The sequence below is a fragment of the Aulonocara stuartgranti genome, assembly GCF_965226115.1.
Source record: "Aulonocara stuartgranti genome assembly, chromosome: 9".
Taxonomy (NCBI): Eukaryota; Metazoa; Chordata; class Actinopteri; order Cichliformes; family Cichlidae; genus Aulonocara; species Aulonocara stuartgranti.
In genome coordinates this window covers 26,103,319-26,126,302 of record NC_138960.1, presented here as the reverse complement: position 1 = coordinate 26,126,302, position 22,984 = coordinate 26,103,319, and the positions used below count along the sequence as shown (strand labels likewise).

Sequence of the window (22,984 nt, the reverse complement as noted above, 5' to 3'; positions counted from 1 at the left end):
ATCTTTTCAGTGTGCTTAAAGTCCTTAACACTAAAGTTTCTTTTCATTTCCAGTAAGTATTTAGTGAAAATCCCTCTACAAGTCCTGTTACACTATATTTATGTTTTATAGCTTTCAGAAAGGATTCCCAGTCTTTCTTTCAGGAGCAAAACTATGTTGTGGATCTATGCAAGCGTGTATCTCCACACCAGCTGCATCCTGTTTCTATTGTTGTAGGTCTTTAGAGAATTGTCCATACTCACACTTCCAAGCTGTACAGTTTAGCATGGCAACAAGAGACTGCTCAAGGCCCTCCAAACAGTTACCTTTCTGTAGTTAGTGATGCGTCGATTAATGTGCTCTGCCCTCTCACTATGCATGGCACTGAGGCGCACCCGCAGCTCCTCTGGGATCAGATCACAGCTGGAAATCAACCTTCCACACATCTGCACCAGCGCATCATCATTACGCGCCAGTACCTCCAGGATCTGATTTCAGAAAGAGTAAACAAAGTCAGGGTTGATTAAATGATATGCAAATGTTTCTTTTTAAAAAAAAAATCCCTTTTGGGGGAACTAATGGGATGTAAATGAATGACCAAGCTCCTTATTCAGTCGAAAACAAGATCAAAATTGGACAGAGGGCAGATTTATTTGCAGCATTTCATCAGGAGTTTAATTCCAATATGAATATTATTGTGATGCATATACTGTTTATATGAAGACTGCAAATCAGAGATTAGATATGAAGACAATAAGACACACAAAACTCTGAGCCTTCTTAATGAGATGCCCAGTGGAGGAGGGTGGGAAGCGAGGGAGGAAATGTAACAGCAGGAAGAGACTGAAGCACAAGACAACCCATGCACCCCGACAGCGTAACCAACATTAAAATTCAACATCACACAGATCTCAGAGGACGGTGTGGAATGCGGGAGCAGATGTTTATAATAATACTAAAATTTTACTTGGGAGAAAAGAGATATTGCATATAGTGAGAGAAGTTATGGCAAGTGTTGTTTTGTGCATGTCATCGGCAGTGTTTAGAAGAGAGCTTTCACACACTTTAGAGGACAAGAACAGTAAATCTAGATCAACTTAAAAACATGTACCCAAATGTGATCTTGTCTAATTTACCATAAACAAGACAGATGTTGTTCATCATGAAATTTGGCAGAAATACGCTTCAAACTGTGTTTCATTTCCCACATCAGCAAGTGTGCATCTGTGTCTGAGTGAGTCTTCCATCCTCTGTGTATCTTAAATCAATAATGATCATTCTGTGAACATCACTGCTGGGATGTAAAAAGCATGCACTTAGCCCAGCTGAGAACTAACACGACTAAAATAAAGCTGTCTCTTTTCACTAGCTTCAAGCTCCACTCCAATCTGCACAGCAGGAAAGCTGTTGGATTTAGTGACAACAAAAACGTTACACTGGAATTTATGGTGGAATTTGTGCATCTTGTCAAATTTGAGAAGAAAAGTCTCGTGTGTTAGTAGACTCCTGCTCAAGAGCCGGCTAAAACACAGACAAGATGTAAAGTCTGTTCACATCTTGTCTGCTGCTATCCCTTACCAAGCAAGGAGCTGCTCTTTGGTAATAAGCACCACTATCCATCATATAAAAGGTAATAAAATGTCTCCCTCTCTTTCACTGTCGTCCCTCTTTTTGTCCACAACCATCCAGGATGAAAGTCACAGCTTAACGCAACATCTTTGCTTGATAAATTACGCTCAGGGGGATTTTTACTAGCTGAATAAGACATTCTGCTAGATGTGGATTTGCTAACACAGAGAACTTCAACTACTGGGTTTCCTGTCAGGTGGAGAATACACACCTCATGGGGGCTTTTCTGCATTTTTGCAGAGCACTAAACACCAAACTTTGCCTCCTGCCTTAGTAATAGTGAATCACATGAGGCCTGCAATTAATGAATCCATAGTGTAGAGGTTAACACATTCACCTAACAAGCAAAAGATCTCCAGTTCAGTCTCCAGAGGGGAGAAAAATCTCTCTAGGGTTGCATCAGGAAATGGATTTAAGTAAGGCTAAATCAGACATGCAGGGCTATGTGCTGTGACAACTCCTTGTAAATAAGGAAGGACCTGAAAGTAGCTTTATGAGTCATATTCAGTTAAACAAATACAATACATGAGAGAAAATGCTAATAAATGTAAGGCTGGAAAATTTGATATTGGACAAATATCTACTATAAAAGCTACCAACTAGCCTACCAATTATTTTTGCATTAAGATAAATAAGTAAAACACACACCCCTAATGAGAAAGGAAATGTAATGTATTCATGTAATTGCATTTTTACCTTAGCAGTGAGGCTGAAGAATCCCTTGGGTTCAACCATCTTCTCCAGTACATGGCACTTGGTGCCAGCTGTGCTGTCATACTCGTACACCACTCCGTACTCCAGGTGGACATTGTCTACTGTCAGACTTACATGGTCTGTTTTTCCATCAATGATAGCTATAGTGTTGATTTTGTCCATTACCTCTGAGGTTGGAGACACAAAAACATAAGACATAAAAAACAAAACAAAACATAGTATAAACTTTTTATGTTTATGTTGGCGAAGCAACAAGGCGGTATTTATGCCTGAAACTATTATAATGACATGTAATAATGTTCTACAATGCACTGATGCAGTTTTTTCCAGTGTTTTCATCACCACACTTAGAACTGTGGGAGGCCTCTGTTCACCAAATCTGCAGATAATTTCAGAGAAAGACCTTCTGCTCGTGGCTTTCTTCCATTTCCCTCCAAAAAAACAAAAAAAAACAAACCCCGGAGCAATTCCAAGAGCAGCAAGTTAACCAGCCCTACAGTAAAGCAGTGACCTAATGTAGTTATAAATCCTGACAGAGCTGTTTGCTATGAAGGGAATAGCTTTCCTGTTTTACTCTCTCATTGGGATGCATAAATTGCAGGGGGAAATTAACACTTGATGAGCCAGAGGGGGCAGCTGTTCTCACACTAACACATTCCAGATGAGCATGTTTGGAGCTATGTTTTACTTGTTAACTGAAGGAGGTAATGGGATTGTGTTCCTGTGAACAACCCTGCATTACATCCACAGACACTTTGAGAAAAGGAAAAAAAAAAAAAAAGAAGCACTTTGCCAAAATGACATATTCCCATGTAGCTTGTGAATGAGCATGTGTGTGCGTGTGTCGTCACCTTCGACTTTACACTCAAAGCCATCTCCATTCTTCTCAGGGATGGGTTTCTGGTTAGTTTTCTGGTTGTCCTCCTGGGCGTTCTCACTGCTGTTGTAGACCCACTTGATAGTATCTTGCTAAATACATTAAAGAAAAAATAATTAAAGATGGATTTCATTTGAACTTTTTATAACATTATTTTTGTATCATATTAGTGAAGAAAATGCTAAAATGAAATTTTCCCCCCAATTTACACTTTAAATTGACTAACTGTAGTCTGTGTCTTTTAATTTACAATTAATTTAACTGGAGAAATTATAGGCCCATATGTACACAACTGTCCACATGAATCAATCTACTGCAGCATCACTCTTATCCCTCCAACCCTGGTGTTTAACAGGTGGCATTTCTATCACTCTGTTGATTGTGTGCATGTGTACACAAGCTGAGGCTGGAGGTTTGTTGCAGCCCGTTTAGCGGATTCTGCCTAGATATGGTGTGCAGTGTCACAGTTGGGTTGGCAGAGCATACAGTGAAAAGTCTTCACAAACATATGGAAACATGGCTCTCGGTGAGACCGCAAAAGCAAACCCATGCCAAACTCATCAACCCACTCTAGCATGCCCTGTGTGTATTTGAGTGTGTGTGTCCTTTCTCTACACCCAAGCCCACAGAGGGTTTTCTGCCAAGGCTACATGCTGCGCCGTCCCATTGGTCTGTGGTTTTCTAGTGTACAACCGCACACGCAGGCACGCATATACAAACACACACAAAGACGCAAAGAGCAAGAACGAGAGGGTGGTTCCTCCGGGTCCACACTTGATGGAAACCAGATCTCCAGGAGTTTTGGAACACTCTAGTGCACCATTAAGCCTGAGGTCCACACGAGGCTCAATTATAATGACACACTACACTAACTCACACCATACACACACCCTGGGGTTTCTATTTTTCACCGTTTCCCACCTTCGACAGGTGGACCGAGCTCTCCTCCTACTCTTGTCTGCTGTTTAGCCTACCCCACACTATCCCCCTCTTTCCTTCCATCTTCGATCAGTCTTACTCCAAGACTCTCACCCACTCTGACCCCCAGCCAGCCTCGGGATCCTTTCCCACCTCTATCTGCAGCCTGCCAGTCTCCCACAACAAGCCCACCACTGTGAGCCAGGGGTCAGTGCTAAAGAAGCCAAAACTACTATTATTTTTGCGTAATGACCCAAATGAAGGAAAGGCAGAGAGAACCAGGGTAAATAGTTTCCCTTATTTTCTGCTCTTTTGCACTTCTACTAACAAATTTGCAGAAACGAATTCTATTTTTCCAGCAAGACAATCATTTATTCATTTTTTTCTCTGCTCCACAGTGACACATAATAAAAATTAAATACTTTTTCATTACCGCTGGATGACATCCCACCCCCACCCCCCTTGACAAATCCTTGTGTCTGGTTAGATTTACTCTGCAGTTTATCCCTTTTTGCTTTTCCTTTCTTCCTCCAGTCTCACCTGCGTGGGTCGCCGATACTTCCTGCACGCTGTGACATGAGCGATGACGCTGGCATGGCTCTCCTTGCTCACATTGATACCGTTCACCTTTATAATGCACTGGCCTGGGTGGAGACCGGCAGTTGCTGCCACTGTGCCTGGCGTGAGACAGACAGAGATGCAAGGGGAAGGAGGGGTGAAAAGAGTAAGAGCTACCGCACGTTATCTTGCAGGTGCATGCTGAAACCGGATGAAAAAAACATGAGCACATCCTAAAAGAAAATAATTGTCACTTTTTCCACATCCTGTATGCAAAATTAGATTGAACAACATTCTTTTTTTTTGCTTTGTATTTACAAGACTGTTTCCTGTTTTTGGCAGCTCAGGAGGAGTGTGAGAGGGAGAGTGTGGTGCAGGGAGGAGGGAAGTTGTTTATCTGGGGTAGACGAAGGCCTCTGAGGGATGTGATTCAGACCATAGGAGAACTTCAAGGTTTACAGCTATCAGAAGGAAGTGTATGGCAGACTAAATATTCCTCCCATTTGTTTTCTCAGCTCCTTAAAAATACATCATGAAAACCTCACGCTGCAATGTAAGGAATCTGTAATCACTTGGCCGAAGATTGCAGGGACGGACATATCCAGTGTACTTTCCTTTCCGCATCAACTGAACTTATAATATATCAACAATAGACAAGCATATTCTAGTTATTAATAGAGTAGAAGAGAAGAGTCTACATATTACATTAAAAACACACTTAGCAAAGTCCAGTATGAATGAGTATTGTTCAAAACATTTTTATATTTTCTTTATGCTTTCTACAAGGGCTTCAACATCTTCTAAGTGGCCTTTTTGCCCAATCCCCCCACAGGCCTTGGGATTCTCTAAAAGGATAAGCATGTATTGCTAATGAACGATAAAATATAATAATCAATAACTCTCTAAGCACCCAGTCTCAGGTGAGTTGCTCCTTTAGAAAGGTCACCCCAACAGTATTAACATACTAGTGTTTAGCAGGTTTATTGCTTGCTATGTTAATTGCGTTTACAACAGCATACTTTAGTACTATTACACTATTTAGAGTGCATAAGTGTGTTTACACTGATAAGCACAACTAAATGAAGGGCAGCTCAAGTACCCAGATGGTGTACTCATAATGGTCAAAAGTTGAAACTTCAGTTGAATCCTCAGTAGTTAGCATTTTGGCTATAGCACCAAACAATTTTTAGACAACTCAAGGAGGATTCAGCTAGTTAACTAGCTGAAAGATGGCTTTCTGGCCATGTGGAGTCGTGCTATGGCACTCCATAAGGCTAGTGCCTTCTACTTACACTACATTCAAGACTTTTCTACGTGTTTAAGACATTTTAAGGTGAAAAAATGTCTATATCATAAGGAAAAAACAACCAACACAATAACACACATCCATCTAGACTTCTGATTTTCTGCAAGTGTGGTCAAAAATTACGTGAAGTCATCACGGGCATGAATATAATGATAAGTCTGGCGTTTTATTGATTTCTTTAAACTGTTCTTTTTCCACTGTGGAATAATTGTACAGCATACATCTTTACTGACTTTAAAAATACAAGACGTTTGAATTTATTTTGGATTTTCTCTAATCCCCACGGGGTCAAAATTATACATACGGGCTCAAATACACACATGAACCCTCACCAACTATGATGAGAAGGGACAATCAACAAGCTTCTTGTCATCTGTTCTCATGGTGACATATCTCTGGCCTGATATTTGACCACTCTTAACAGAATCGGTAGACTTAATTTAAATTAGTTGCCTTCCTGACATGGAGCAAGCTTCCCACATACTTTACAGTTTGGGACTTTGGGAAGATCATTCCTGAAGCATAATGTTAGCATGCTTTATCTGTTCTAAAACCAGTTTTGATATGTGTTTGGGATCATCGTCCTGGAACACTCACCTCTGTCCAGGTTTCAACCATCTAGCTGTCTGATTTGAGGTGAAGCTGAAGAATTTAGATGCAATCCTCCTACCATCCACTTTTTGCAACCTACCAGTACCACTGAGAGTAAAACAGCTCCACAGCATGGCGCTACCACCACCATACTTGACAGCTGACATTATGTTCTTAGGTTTGAAAGCCTAACCTTTAACCCTTTAAACAAATTAGATTAGAGAAAATCCTAAAATCCTAAATAAATTCAAACTTGTAAAACAAAAATTGACTGCACATCACAGCAGTGATGTATACTGCAGACAAAAGTTTAAAGAAATCAAACCCCCAAACAAACCATGGCATTCGTGCCTATGATGAGTGTATGTAAACTGCTGACCACAGCTGTAAAAATATAGATGCCTGGTTCGCATTAAACACTTATTTTACAAAAATGTGCAACACTGGTGTCAAGCAACAGTGCCAATACGCTGAATTGCTGTGTGAAATTAATTTCACGACAGAGATTTTTGTGCAACTGCTCTTTTTCTGTGCCTCGGTTTCTTCATCTCTAATTGGTATTACCAGCTCCTGTTGACCTCAGACACCAGGGAACAGTCCAAGGAATGAGACACCTCCTATATATATTGAGCTTTGTCCCCGGGGATCGCAGCATCCACTTAAACACACACCAGGTTCCCAAGCAACCACATCATCAAGTCAACACATGCAGGCGCACACATGCACGCTGACACGAAAGCACATACTCTGCAATCTGACTTAGATTGCTTAAGGCGGGGAAAAATAAAAGATTCAATTCCCTTGAGATGGAGACGAATTGTTTTTTGATTGGACCCTACCTCATGCCAGCCCTGATAGCAGTGCAACTAAATATGCTGCATTAGGTAAGAGGCCTGATGAATTTAGAGCAAAAAAATGCAGAGTGCTTTCCTATCAAACTGATCGGTGAAGGAGAATTGCTGAACAAAGCCTTTCCTATCAAACTTTCCTATCCTAATCGAACTGCTAAGAAAAATGCGAGTAGGTGCATGGAAATCATTGCGATCATGTCACACCGCAGCCAAGTCACGCACACCCCCAAAGCTGGTGTAGCAGCTGCTCGCCAGCTGTGCCACAATAACAAAGAGGTGATGGAAAGACTTTTGCTGATGAGGCCAGACAGCTCAAGTGGTGGAAACTGCAATCTCTTACCTCTCCCAACAGCATGGACCACAGAAGGACCGAATCCACGGATCTGGAATCCCAAGCCATCGGCCGAGTCTGGAATCTTAATCGTCCTGGAAATGAAAGGAAAGAGTAAATTACCGAGCTGGGATATGCACACAATAAGATGAAACTGACATTGCGTGTGCGTGCAAAGATCTGACACTTACTCTCTAGGCTTGGTGCTGACCAGCACTCGGAGGGGTCCTTTGCTGTTAAAACATTGCTTGAGGAGAGCTTCAACTTCAGAGAAAGGCCTGAGGAACACCAGGTCTCCATTTATAGCAAACAACTTCTTCCCCACTTCCAGACCAGCCATCTTGAAAGAGAATATGAAGAGCAAGAGAAATAAATATAAATTATAGAAAAGGATTAAGTCACACATTCGGTCTTAATGTGACGCAGAATCACAGTGGACTGTTTGAATCACAATGAAAAGCACGCACACTCCCAGCATTAGGAGACAACACTGGGTAACTTGTGTCTGTCAGCACACAGCTGGATCCTGTTGAGGATTTAATTTTTTTTAAGACATCACACATATTTGTATGAAAGCACTAAAGGTAGCATTAGTGCCACATCACAATAAAGCAGGTTTAGAGGAAGGGCAAAGAGTCACGAGGTTCTATTTTTCGTGACTAATGACTGAATCACATTTTAATAACAAAAGACTTCTACTGGCTGGCACATCTGCAAAACAGCTCTGCCTTTACTTTCATCTTTGAAAATAAAATCAAAGCAATCACATTAGCAGTGCTCCTTCCTATTCTCTATAACCTATGATCTGCTAAATGAGGAGCAACTCGAGGAGAGCTTTATGCCTGGAATGCATTTTTTTTTTTTTTTTTGCATAAACATTACTAACACGTTGCAAAAAGGCTTCAAAGAAGTACAGAAGAAACTTCACGATTGTGCTTTTGTGCATCTCTGTGTGTGAGACCGTGTCACCTCAGCTGGGGAGCCCTTCTCAACAAATTTGATTATGGGGACTTGATTCCTCTCTTCCAGGGTAAAGCCATAGCCTCCATCACTGGGCCTTATCTGGAAAACAACATGTCTCGCATCAGCAAAATCCCAAGCGAGCAGACCAAGCACAAACACGGACACAGCAGAAGAAGATACTATTAAAGACCGATAGCACACACATTTCTGTCTGCTCGCTTGCTGCAAAAAACAAAAAAACAAACAAGGTTTGCTTACCAAGGTATAAAATGGACTTTTGTAGCGTTATTACTTTTACTTCTCACAGCTGTGTGCTGCATAATGATTTACAGCGTTTCCACTTTGCTCCAAGTTGTGAATAAATAAATAAATAAATAATAATAATAATAATAATAAATAAATAATAAATAAACAGTGCAATAGACTCAATACTTGAAATGTGCAATTCACTTGTATTTTTATTTTTTATTCCTATTTATTCTATTTATCCCCTTTATATATTTTATTTATATTTGTCTCTGTATTTATATATGTGTGTGTGTGTGTGTGTGTGTGTGTGTGTGTGTGTGTGTGTGTGTGTGTATATATATATATAACAGTTCTGTAACTGTAACTTTGGTCGTTGCTGTGCTTTTTTTGGAAGTCGAATTTCCCAGAGGAACCCACCCGAGGGATTAATAAAGTTCTATCTTATCTTAAATCCCAGCAAGCCACAGCATATCAGTCGGAGTGAGCAATAATCGATCAATAATCCACCAAGGAGCACTCACCAGGAGAGACTTGGAGATGACATTTTCAAGTATTTTCAGGTCATGCTTCATAGGTTTGTATTTTGTGTTGGAACCCTCCATCTCCTCATCAGCGAAGAAGCGGAACAGTAGGGGCTCGTCCTTGAATTCACTCTTCTCCAGCACTGAGGGAGTGACAACAAAGTCACATATGAAAAGTGTGACTGGAAAGTTCAACAGTCCACAGATTTAGCTACAAATGCCAAGTACAGTTTAATGTGATAGCTAAATGTGAATGTGTTAAAGCTTGTTATCTGACTCCTACCTATATCTGAAAGTAATAGGAGATCCTAATTTTAATTGTTTTTTAATGTATGCGAGTGTCGGAAAAAATTGTTACTTGAAAGGTGGATTTAAAATGTTGGACCCAGACAACTTCTGAGGGAGTAACCTCACTGTGTGGTGCTGTGCAGAAGCAGAACATGTTAAATTTAGCAAAAAACTCTTTTTGCATTACGCTAAGAAGTTTAAACCCATCTAAGTGTGACCGCAGTAGTATTTGCACGCCAAATGCACAAATAGACACTTTGGGAAACAATGAGACCCCACTTTTATGGCAAAAGGAAAAAAAAATCTTTTGAACAAACCAGGTCTCAGGGGCAACATAACATATCCACTATGACTTTCAATTTTAAACCAAAAAATAGCCCTGAGGGGAAAGAACAGAGCTTCCTTCTAACATTTCCTCACTTCATTCCTCTCAAGATCAGATATAGCTACATTGTGAGGGCAAATAACTTACAGGCACGAAATGAAATTATGAAATTACCCTGTAGGCAGTGGAAGTGACAGGAAGTTTGATGGCTGGGGTTGTTATGTTCTGGAGATGTGCTGGTAATTTGTAGTGTGAGGCTTGAACTGCGGGTAGTTTGAAGCAGTTGCATCATGGGGGTACGAGGTGACATGCTGTGATTCATACTGTAGTGTGCATGATGTGGACTTTGGCACAGGGGAGGTGCGCAGTTAAAAACAAATCCGACTCTCATAAGCAAACTGTAACCATGGCCACTGTCTGTTTTGCACTTACAGATAAACAGTTTTCATGTATTTACCCATAGCACTTAGTTACTTAAGACATATACAGTGCATACAGTATATGGGAACATGCATACATGGAATTAATGATGGTATGCAAGCATCACACACGCACTTATATTCACTGGTTTGGAAAATAGTTCTATTCCTGTAGCATGTCAGAGGGATATTAAGTAGAAATGGAAAAAGAACAAGTGTGGTTATGTTCTAAAACAGGACGCTAAATGCCAGACGCCCTCTGCGTGGTTTCACCAAAGCATTCATCTCTCATTTACTGCAGGATTTTTTCCCCTTTTATTTTAATCAGGAGTGGAAAGTGCCGTACCGTGATGCATGAAGCCATTGTTGCAGAGCTCCACCCCCAAGATCACCGCTTCCTCCCTCGTTCTGCAGTCCCCCTGCACCAGAAGAGTGGACACGCGGGAGAAATAAGACAGATGTAAGCGTGAAGAGTGGGTATAGTGAATAAGTCAGAAGATAAAAAAAAGAAGCAAAGGAGGATGAGAGAAAACAGAACAAAGGACATTGTGTGTTTAGAGTGCAGTCAAAATGTCACATTCACACCCCTCCTTTGTTCTTGCGTCCAAAAGCCCTCAAGGCCAGCAGAGCCTCTGCACACTCGATCTTAAACAGAGCCAAAATCATGTCTAGACAGTATAGTGTGACAGCTATTGAAGTCCCACTGAAGAAGCGAGAGCCACTCCACTGCACCGACTCAAACACATGCATATGGAATACCGCAATCACACACATGCACATTTACGCAGACACAAGCATGTAATGACTGCCAGTGATTCTGTGGTTGCTGGTCGCCATATATGTTTCATCCCTTTGTTGTCGTCCCGAACAGGACTATCAATCTGTCAACCTCAGAACTTCCTGTCATAGTCAATAAAGCTTTGCTATCCAATCAATTCTGCTTTTCTTTTTTCGTTTCCTCTCGGCTCCTTTGAGAGCTTCAAGTCTGATGGTGTCTTTTTTTCTGCTGCACATCTGAAGTGACTGACGTGTAACAACAGCAGACGCTCCCAGAATTATTTTTTTTAAACTTCTATGCTTGAAAGGGGAAGAGGTGGGACATGTGTTTTCAACATGGCCAGAAACTAATGGAAAGGTGTCTTCTTAAAAAACACACAAGAAACTATATGAAAGTATCTGAATTTAAAGAGAAAAAAAAATGGTGTTCAGAATAATAATCTAACTTCATCAAATTCTTTGCACAAGCAAAATAGACAAATTCAACAACTTGTATTCTTATTAAATAACATTTGTGAAGCAGCGAAAGAGCTTACCTGTGCTATAAGCCAATCTATGAGCTTGTTAGCCATGACCACTGATTTGTAGGTCCGTAAATGATAGTCCTTGTCCCTGGATGGGCACAAAAGCAGAAGATATCAATAGAGGGATCTGGAAAAGAAAGTTCTTGGTATTTTAAATTTTACTATTTGCTTTAAATGTGAAAAAAAAATGTAGGCAAAGAATATGTAGAGAAATAATTGCTTGGTCTATTTAAACACAATGCCCAAAAGGAGGGATAATAATTCCCAGTGTCAGCGAGATGTGGCCTCGTTTCAAGTACTGGCTGGTGTTTGGCCTTGGGGTGCTCCATGTCAGTATGGGGTTGCTTTTCTCAGTGTTACCCACACAGCCGCACTTTGCCAGACCCCGAGAATGCTGTTTGAAATGGAGCCGTGACTTTCCCATGAATACAGGGGCCTCCCCGGGGACACGCAGGGGCTGAGCTGCAGGGCCGGGAAAGTCCAGAACCACCGTGACTTACACCACTCCACCGCTTCCAGCACATGCAAACGCTTACACACGCGGACACAAAACTAAACATACACAGGCCTTTCTAGCACACACAGTTCAGACAAGTCAAACAAGACTTGTGGGCCAAGTTAAAGTCTGATTTCAGACTCCTGGTACTCTTCAGAAAGTGAATTGTTAGAGGCCAAGCGCGGCCATGTTTGATCCATTCTGAAGCTTTCTGTTACATAACTGTGCCTGACAGCCTGCGCTAGTCTTGGATGAGGACGGTACAGCTGGAAGCCATGTCGCACCATGCATAAACCACTCTGACAGAGGAACCAAGAGCCACCCTGCATTTCCCCCAAAATGGGATACTAGAGCCAGTGAGAGTTGGGCTTCAGCGGCTGGTGCAAAGTGAGGCTGTCAGAGTGAAAAATGGGGGTAAACAACGGCCCATTGGGCAGCCATATGTCGAGGATAAGGAAACAGCAGTTTGAGGAGTAACAGAGGGAAAGGTCAGAGAGGTGGTTTTTAACTTGCTGTCCAATGACAAAGTTTGTCTTGACATTTTGTGAGCAAACGGATGCAACTGTCGTACTTTCTAAGTACTCCTTAGAATAAATTACACGGAGGATGCTGAAAGTTCAAGCTTTAATCCACTGCTCAGGAGTGAGAAATTAATCAAGCAGTTTTCCATACTGTTTGTTATTCTGAAAATCCTACCCATGCATCAGTAAATATTGAGCTTCTGGAGGACTCCTCAGCATAATGAGGAAAACTTGTCAACATTTCAAATGCTGAGGTAAAAATGACAGTTTTTTCCCCCATTGTATGTAAAGAATATTTATGAGTGGCCTTGGCTCTAGTGTCCCTGTGTACATGATGAAAAATTGTTCTTATTATCTATTTCAACATATAACTGTGTACAACAGCTTAAGTGGGCATTTGCTCCTTTGCAGCGAGATCCCCTGGAGTGGCTGGTTTCACTGATTTCTTGTAATGAAAGCAGAGGCTTAAGGGGGGCAAAGAAGCTGCAGAGGGTTATGGGGTCTGCATAGTATATACCCCCATCTTTGCCTAATCGCTCTTACTCTGCCAGGAAATTCCACCTAATTAGGCAGGGGCTGGTTGCTCCAATTAAACTCTGGCATTCCCAGGCCCTGTGATGCATTGTACTGGCTTCCCAGGGAGAATGCGCTGCGCAGATATGTGAGCTAACAACGCACACAACTCAAGTTCACCAACAGGAGTTTTTACGCCAAGAGTTTTGGCCTCAACACAAAAACACCAGTGGACTGAATGCTGACAATCCAAACATACACACACAAATTCACCCTTTGGGGTTTTTTGCAGTTAGAGCAAACAAAAAAGTCTCTATGCTAGGACAGATGAAGGATCAGCGTGCCCCCGCTAGCCATGGCACAGTTTTATAGTTGTGAAATTCAAGCTTTTATTCGGGTTATTTGAAATCAGTATAAACAGCCAACTCTGATGTTGTGTTTCGCCATACGACACATTAGCAGGTGGCAATAGAATTAAAGTCAGATTATAAGAAGTAAAAACCAAAGCAGGCCAGCAGATTCAGCTCAGTTCAATCCAATTTTATTTATACTGCGCCAATCACAACAACAGTCGCCACTCTAAGGTAGAGAGTCTACATTAGTAGACAAAATTCCAACAATCTTCTATGAGTATGGATTATGTGACAGCAGGAAGGAAAAACTCCCTTTTAACAGGAAGAAACTTCCAGCAGAAGTGGGCTCAGGGAGGGGCAGCCATGTGCTGCAACTAGTTAGGGGGTGAGCACAGGAGGGCAGGACAAAATCCAAACTACGGAAGCAAGGAAGCAAAGAAGGAAATGGATGGAAAGAAGTCCTCATTATATCATGGGAAGTCCCTTGGCAGCCTAAGCCAATGGCAGCATAACTAAGTGATTGCTCAGGGTCACCTGACCCAGCCCTAAATACAAGCTTTATCAAAAAAGACATTTTTAAATCTAATATTAAAAACAGAGTGGGTGTCTGTCCTGAGTCCAAACGTGGAGCTGGTTCCAAAAAAGAAATCCTGAGAGTAGCTGAAGTCTTTGCCTCCCTCTCTGCTTTTGGAAAAACCAAGGAATCTGCAGTCTGAGAGTGCACTGTGAGGTCTCTAAGATATAACGAGGCCTGATTTTTAAAGAACTTGTATACTCCAATAAACATTTAGGCACTCTAGGTAAAGCTTTAAAAACAAAAAGCACTTGCCTAAGTGACAATTTCTATATAGCCTACGCTGGATGAGTCCACTTTGGGGAGTTTCCAGTATTTTCCCTTATTGTAAGATACTGAGAGAAGTCACATTAGTTTCATTACTCATTCTATCCAGCCAGCATGCTTATTTTCCAAGTTTAATTACTGTTTTGCATCATGCTGTATGTCATTTTAAATCAGGAATGGCTCTGCGTGCCTTTCAAAAAACAAGATCAATATGATGTCAGTCACTCTAAATGAAATGTGTTAAGAGCTGTTTTTGAGACAAAAAAAAAAAAATGAGGCACTGTTGAGCTGTGACTGGGCCACGTGATGCTGCAAGGTACAGAGACTCATCCGAGGGAAACTGTAGTCTTGAATTTAGTTGATTGTGGATCAACTGGAGGCTTTTCAGGGAGTTTTTAGGACATCCTGGAATTAATAAGCCTAGAAGTAATAAATGCATGAACTAGATTTCCAGCATCACTCTGAGACAGGATGTTTTTAATGTTGGAGATACTGGATGGAAATGGAAGACAGCAGTCCTACATATTTGTTTAATATGCGCATTGAAGGATATATCTTGGTCAAAAATTACTCCAAGATTCCTCACAGTGTTACTGGATGCCAGAGTAATGTAGCCAGAGTGAGCATCTGGCTAGATACTGCATTTCTTGGATTTCTAGGACCAAATACAATAACCTCAGTTTTATCTGAAATGGAAAGTTTGAGGTCATCCAGGTCTTCATGTGCTTATGGCATTCCTGCAATTTAACTAATTTGTGTGTGTTATATGGCCTCATGGATAGAAAAAGTTGGCTATCATCTGCATAGCAGTGACAATGCATATGCTATGCCTTCTAATTACACTGTCTAAAGGAAGCATGTATAATGTAAATAGAACTGGTCCTAGCACGGAACCCTGGAGAACTCGCTAACTAACCTTTGTGTTTGAAAAGGACTCACCGACTCACCACTGCACAGTACCTTCAATACCCACAACATCTCTTATTGCTGTAACAGTATCGAACGCCACACTGATGTCTAGTGGGACAAGCACAGAAACCTGGTCATATATTTTTGACAAAACAATCTGCATGAATAACTTTAATTTTTGGCTTTATTTATTGAACAACAGGTTTTATACTGATGAAAATGTGGAATGAAATTAAGATCTCTCCACAAAAGCAAGTAAAAACACCACAAATATGGGAATGTTTGTCAAACTTACTACTTACTACAACTACCAGATATTTAGAATTACCTTTTAAGCTGCTTACCATGTTGATCAAGACCATGTGTTAGGTTATAAAACACACACACACACACAAACAAAAAGGGGAAACTGTAGGAGGACCTTCTTTGTAATCAAATGATCACCCACTTAACTCACATTCTTCATCATGACAACATTTTCCAACAAACTTTCCTCTCGGATGCATCAAAAATGATGTGAGATTCATCACAATATCACCAATTTTTGTTTTAAGCATGAATGTAAACATCGAAGGGAAATTGAGGGAATAGATTCAGTTTCTTTCAGCACATCTGTGTCTTGAGAACAGCCAGATAAAACCTGTCATGCTCAATCACCCACAGGAGCCTGTGCCAACTCCTCACAAGTCCTCGAAAACAATGAGCTCATAGTTCACAACCTAATCCCTCTTAGTCACTTTTTCGTATGTGGCAGGCAGGGGTTATTTTTAGGCACAAAAGCCAGACGCTGAACTACACGTGCCCCCACCTGGCTTGACTGCAATGGAGTGGAAAAGAAAATGACCGCCCACCTGATGACGGGAGTGAAGAGGCTGTGAAGACGACAAAACAGCCGAACACCCTGTGAGGAACAGGAGAGAGACTTTGGGTTATTTCAGCGATATGCGCTTAAAGTGCGATTTTAAATCGACTTGCGTTTCCACCGCAACACTGTTACCTTGGATATAACATCGTGCATGTCACTTCTCGGGTGGTAGGTGCCGTCGTCGTAGCGGAAACGGTAGAGCACGGGCTCTGGTTTGAACTGGTGTTTGTCTGTGACTAAAGAAATGCCACACATTCAGGCCCCAGAGTGAAGGGGAGCATTATTCAGTTTGCTTTAAATGTGAAAATTAAAAAAAACCAAAACACATTCAAACCAAGCAGGGCTGCACAGAGAAACAAGCTCTCCAGACAAGAAAAGGACTCCAACCCCACACAGAGCAGTCACAGATAGCACAGCTGCTCAGAGCTTCCTGCTTTTCTCGCTTCAGGGGACTGCGTGTAGACCCCCCAGCAGTCATAAAAGCTGGCTCCGTACTCTTGGCTGCAGCTGAGCGGGTTCCATTAAAGTTTTTTTTTTTTTTTTTTAAATAAAAAGATATTCTATCGTTTTTCGCATGGGGACTGCTAACTGCACCGTGAGAGAGAGCTCGGAGGGGCTCTGAGTTATTCCTCTCTGTCAGGAACAGCTCTAAAGCCCCATCTCATTTCTCACTGAGGAAGCAATAAAGTGCCCCTGAGTGATTTAAGATACAACTTGACTTGGGGCCCTACACTTTTGAGGAAAAAAAAGAAAGAAAAAAGAAAGAAAGAAAAACCATGCAGGGCTGCATGCGCCATTTAGTGTGAATGCAGAGCGTTAGCCAGCTTAAAGTCTCATGCACTAAACACACTTGTTACCCAAAGCCACAGAACAGCAGCTGAGAAAATATAACACAAACATTAAGGAAAGAAAAGATTAATATTTATAATCCCTTACCTAAACATTGTGTCAAAGCTGTGTTTAAATGGGACACCTGCTAAGAAATAAATAAGAGAGCCACAGCTACTTTGTAGACTCCAGCCAAAGAGTGAAAGTACAGCATTCTTCAGACATGTCTAGAGGTTAGGTTAGGGAATGGCAGGCATTTGCATGCTCTACACTGTGCAGCACAAAGTAAATTAGACTGTGGCAGATTTGATTTAATATGTGGGACAGCAAAGGATGATAAAGCGGGTCTGAGTGGGAGAGAGGACGGGAGATAAAAATGAAAAACTAACCGTGGTGGATGATACCATTCTCCAGCAGAGCTTGACCCAGGTGAACCCCTTCTTCTGGGTTGTCCGTTTCACCGATTTCCATCAGCCAGGACACAAACTCACTGGTCGGGTGGGGGAATAAATTTCAAAAAAACAGAAGCTCAAAATAAAGAACTGGCACAGCAACATACGTGGCTCAGTCGCAACAACACAACACAAATGCACAGAAAACCCATGGGAAATTTCCTCGCTTCATAAAAGGGCAATGTTTGTGATTATTGGAGAGAGAAGAGAAGAAACAGCCTTCATAACTTTCTACAAACTGCATTTACTCTAAATCAACGTGACTATGGCAACAAACACCCGGGCTGGCAAAGGGGGAATGATTTATTTACAGTCAAGGCCCAGGTTTGTTTGTTAAAACAACCAGCAGGCCTTAGTTCTCGCTTTTTGTCCAGTTTGACTTTATTTAATTTAGACACACAATTTAATAACATCAATAACAGAGGATTTGACTCAAGCTTGGGAATTTCTTGATAGAAAAACACGTTTTTTTAGGGGGTGGGTTTTTCCCCCCTCTGCACCATTTACAACTAGATAGAGAAAAACAAACCAACCACTAAAAGGACCAAACACAGCATCCAATGTTCTGGCCCAAATGAACTTAATGGGATAATTCTTTATAATTTAGTGACTCAATAAAAGAGACAGAGAGTAAAGACAGAGAGGACTGAGCATGAACAGGCAATGCAGCGGCAGTCTATCTGATTACATCCTTGATGTCCCGTCTGTCCGCAAAAGCCTGTGGAACACACTTCCAGGCCACGATGGGGGCAACTGGTGTCAAAGTTGAGCCAAAAGCAGCATTTTTTTAAACGATTTTAGAGAAACAACTACTGAACACGCCACCGCCAGCTTGTCACACTCTTGAACCACTGATTGCTGATGTCTTTTCACTCCAAAATAAACCTCGGGGGAAACCACAAACCTATAACAACCTCTGTATGGAGAAATGATCTGAAAAGGTCAATGATGGAGTTGAATATGGCTTTTATACCTTCTTGAAATAACCCCCAAAAGGATTTGTGCATCTTTCTGGGATCAAACTGGGGCTCTTTCGCTCGTTAGATGAACACTGCTACACTATGGAGCCGCTAGTTACGAGTAAAAATGGAAGAAAACTGGAAACATCCTGCGCAGCCTTGGCCCAAGTGTAGAGCACACTGCCCACTAATCACAAGGTTTGCTGCAACTCCGTGCGCCAAAGGGCTCTTGGGCAAGATACTAAACCAAGTTGCATATGATGCCAGGTAAACACCTCACGTGTGTGTGTGTGTGTGTGTGTGTGTGTGTGTGTGTGTTAAACTGGGTGAATTCATTTTTTTGTAACATTTCCTAGCCAAACTTGAATTTTTGTGGTTACTTATATGTTGTCATGGATTTATTTTTTTTTTAATCTCCCACTGAATCAAATATTTTACAAGGTTAAAACAGATTCAAAGCTTAAAGGTCAACTTTTTAGGAAATTAGGATAATCCTTTTATTTCCAGCAGAAGTCACATAAAAAAATATTATTGGGGGCAGGGAGAGACGCTCTATGTAGAACTTCTGGAGGTCTTTATGCTTGTTTAATATGAGTAGTACTTGGCTTGGCAGTCAGAAGATGTGGTTGCCTCTAACTGAAGCTTCATATACACATGCTTAGGTATAGACTAAACAAACAAGACAGAAAGTGTTAATTAGTGCGCTTTAAAGGTGCTTCATTTAAATACATTTTAGTGCCTTCGGGCAGAGACGGCCAAGCTGTTTCCCCCCATGTGGTCTTTATGGTGAGCTGAACAAACTACCCGCTGGCATAACTTCATATTTACAGAACAGGAAGAGCATTGCAAGAGATAAAAAGGCTTCTTACAGAACTCTCAGCAAGAAAGCAATTACGCATGTTTCTCCATTTTCCAATATCATTTCCCATGTCCATGATCATGGTGCATAAGGGGTTGCTCCCGATGCGTTCATCCAAGTGTAAGCATTTATGACTGTATGAATATGTGGGTGAATGAGGCTTGTAGTATAAAGCGGTTTGAGTGCTCAAGCAGAGTAGCAAAGTTCTATACAAGAACCAGTCCATTTACTATAACTGTCATAGATACTCACCAGCATCTGTCACGACAATATACTGCTAGAGTCCATCATATGTAGAAAATGTTTTTTCTGTTTGTTTCAGGTTTAAAATTGGATGATAATGTCAGACTAGGTGGCTCTCACACACATTTTCTTTGATGAATTACCCTCTCGCAGAAAACTAACCTCAAATAAGATCATAACATTTTTCTGAGACACAGAAATAGCCCTCTGTTTTAAAAAGAAAAAGTCAGAAAGAAAAAGGGGGAGGCGTGGAAAGGGGATAATGGCAAAGCATTTCACAATGGAGGGAGTGGGCTGACTTGAAGCCATAGGCAATGTGGTTTTCATCAGAGACATACAATGCTGGTTTCCATAAGCCAATTACGCCTACATGTAATCATCTCCGAAATCAGTGCAGACAGGAGAAGTACCGAGGGGCCAGAGATGTCCTTTTACCCACAAGTGGTCATCCAGGTGTAAGGGGATAGGTTTTCAAAGAAAGCTTCCCTGAGCTTCTTTCTCACCATATGATCGCTTCAGACTCAACAAGATGACCGCATCGGACTAGTGTTTGATCCTGCTAATCTTTTCAGCTGACAGATCCATTCCTTCTCCAGACCGCAAGGGATCTGGTGTTGTCTGTGTGGACCAAAGGAGAAAGTAACCCTTCATTTCAAACCACCATGCCATGTAACTTGGCCACAACTATGTCCAATTGGACTTTTTGGTTGGTTTTTGCTCCCCTCCTCTCTCTTTATGCTTTTAAAAATAACAGGGATTTTGACATGACTGTATAAGCTCGGGAGATTTTCAACGTGACTGTAACAACTCAAGAAAAACAAACTGAAAGTACAATTTTATAACAAATGGAAAACATGGCTCATTCTGAATTGTACTGGAGTGTTTACAAGGCAAATTTGTTAGAGAGGATCAGAACTTGAACAGAATCCAACCCAGGCCGTCTTTTGGAAGCATTCAATGATTTAGCTGAGCCTTTAAAATTACAGGCGTCCCTCTGTAAACATATTTTTGGCTGCCACACGTCATCATCAGAAGCTTCTTGTTTTTATTATCTTTATCCACGTTCGCCACCTTCTCAGTCACACTTTGTCCTCTTCCCACATTGGGGTACAATATGGGATAGATGCTATATAACAAGAGAGGATGCTGAACATGTCAAATGGACCGAGCGAAAGAGTTTTGCAGTTCCCAGATTCCCGATAAAAGTGTCTGTGCCCACATATTTGATCTCATTTGAAGTAGAACTACAAAAAAAAAAAAAAAAGTTCGTCCTTGTCAGGCATTCAAGTCTTTTATCTCATTAAAGCACACAAGTGCGCAGAAACCTACAACACTGACGTGAAACCAATTCGTCTGCATTTCACATTATGAAAGCAAAATACCCAAATGGTGGCATCAACTTCTGCTTACCTAAAATAACCCAAGGACGAGATTTTCAGCAAAGCTCCACTCACGGTAAATATTTTTACCTGTCACCTGTCAGCGAGTGCAGGAGAGATAGTCATATTCAGACTCAAAAGTAAATATGGAAAGCGCGCCCAAATTAACTGTGAAAATTCAAGGACAACAATGAGCGTGACACACTCTGATGGTAACACACGCACACACAGACAGAGCTGCCCTCTGGCATAATGAACCTTCTACAACAATTACCTCATGGATTTCTCTGCAGACAGCTTACTATAATCTAACATGGGCGAGGGAGCAAAAGGGGCAGTCAGCTGAGCCGCGCAGGGATATCTAGCCTGTGATTTATGACTGGCATTCAGTGGCCGATCCATCCCCAGACACCACACCAACAATCCTTAAATAAGATTCATGGGCTAAATCTCGCTGGATTTCATTTTCCCGTGACTGAGATGGCGGCTCCACAACACAGAGTCTCTTGAGCAGAAAGTGCCATTGCTTTCTTCTTTCCAGCAGCTGTCTTTACAAATCCTGGCCAATTGATATTTATTATTACGTTACATTACTAATACCACTTCTTTTAACATCAAGTACAAGGTCCTATAAATCTTTAGAGACACACAGAATACAGATTTAATCTTTGAAAGGCTCCTGGCACAGTCATGCAGTCTGACCTACTCACAGGTAAAATGCTTACATGACACAGAGAAAACCCATAGGGCTGAACACTCGATGGAATAAACATCAAGACCAGCAGAAGGATCCTTACCTTCCCAGGAAACACTTGGGGAAGGTGGTGAGCTTGCGTTTCCGGTCTTTTATGAGGTTACCCTTGGTCATGAGGTGATAGAGCTTCTCTCCCTTCTCTGACACCATCACCCACGTATCCTGCTCCATGCCGAGCCTCAGACCTACACAGGAGAGGGTGCAAAGAGCCCGTCAGTATCACCGCATTAATAATCTTTGCACCTAGCTCCGATACTAAAAGCATCAATCACTAGACGGAGAAGGTTAATGTCTCCTAATTTGACAAGATAATCAGCAGTTGCAATAGCCTTCATCATGTGATCTGCTTGAGGGAAATAACACAGCTACTCAAGAAACCCCCTTCAGTCCTAGATGCAGATCCCACATGCTGTTCGCAGCTGGGATCTATTTGCGTTTTTAATCATTCAAGTTATATTGCTTTGTATCGATTTTCCCAAAACGCAGCCTATATTTTCAGTTATTTAAATCAAGACAGATGCTAAGGAGAAAACATTGACCAGCTTTCCCTGAGTGTAATAAAAGCCCTGACACTGACAAACAGTTGCTTACTTTTCCTGCGTTCCCTCTCTTTCATGATGGCCTCCAGCCACTCCTGCTTCTCCTCCGGGGTCTTGGCCATGCAGACGAACCACTTGTTCTTGGCCGTGTTGTGGATCTTCCAGCCGTTGTTCACTATGTTCCCGCTGCTGTGGTAGTCAGCTGAGGAGGAGAAAACACAGGCAGAAACAATCTCAGCTCCTTCTAGTTAGCTCTTTGCAAGGGGAGGACTTATTTAATCCGAGAACTTTTTCATATTTGAAAGGGGAAGGCCATGAGTCTGTGGGTACACTGATCGTGACACTGTAAACAGAGTTATTGGGAAGTTGGGTTCACAGTAAATAAGGGTTACCGCATGAAACACAGCAATAACATGGGGCACAAAGTGAGTCGCTGCAGAGAAAAGCAAAGCCGAATGACATAGTGACATCAGCGCTACTATAAAGGAGTGAAGAAAAAAAACAATCTATAAATTAAAAAAAAAAAAACATGCCTCTTGATGAGTTATTGCTTTCCTTTATAGCAGCGTGTGGTCTATTTTTAATAAAAAATACATAAAACAAAACAAAAAACAACATCCAGAGAATATCATACTCTGTCTTACTGCAAATGC

At 41.5% G+C, this 22,984-nt stretch overlaps 1 protein-coding gene across 5 annotated transcripts in view; it reads right to left on the bottom strand.

The window, feature by feature from the left end:
- prex2 (phosphatidylinositol-3,4,5-trisphosphate-dependent Rac exchange factor 2) overlaps positions 1-22,984 on the bottom strand; it is a 92,466-nt gene that overhangs the window by 42,886 nt on the left and 26,596 nt on the right. For 4 of the 5 annotated variants that reach the window (XM_082546619.1, XM_082546620.1, XM_082546623.1 and 1 more), the window contains 15 exons: positions 22,384-22,533; positions 21,836-21,977; positions 17,536-17,636; positions 16,451-16,554; positions 16,305-16,354; positions 11,833-11,908; positions 10,866-10,938; positions 9,488-9,630; positions 8,724-8,816; positions 7,946-8,094; positions 7,764-7,849; positions 4,658-4,794; positions 3,174-3,291; positions 2,305-2,489; positions 306-467 (listed from right to left, as the gene is read on the bottom strand). In XM_082546619.1, coding sequence (XP_082402745.1) covers positions 306-467; positions 2,305-2,489; positions 3,174-3,291; positions 4,658-4,794; positions 7,764-7,849; positions 7,946-8,094; positions 8,724-8,816; positions 9,488-9,630; positions 10,866-10,938; positions 11,833-11,908; positions 16,305-16,354; positions 16,451-16,554; positions 17,536-17,636; positions 21,836-21,977; positions 22,384-22,533 — 1,769 coding nt within the window. The remainder of the gene's footprint in view (positions 1-305; positions 468-2,304; positions 2,490-3,173; positions 3,292-4,657; positions 4,795-7,763; positions 7,850-7,945; positions 8,095-8,723; positions 8,817-9,487; positions 9,631-10,865; positions 10,939-11,832; positions 11,909-16,304; positions 16,355-16,450; positions 16,555-17,535; positions 17,637-21,835; positions 21,978-22,383; positions 22,534-22,984) is intronic. The other variant, XM_082546621.1, reaches the window with a different exon arrangement.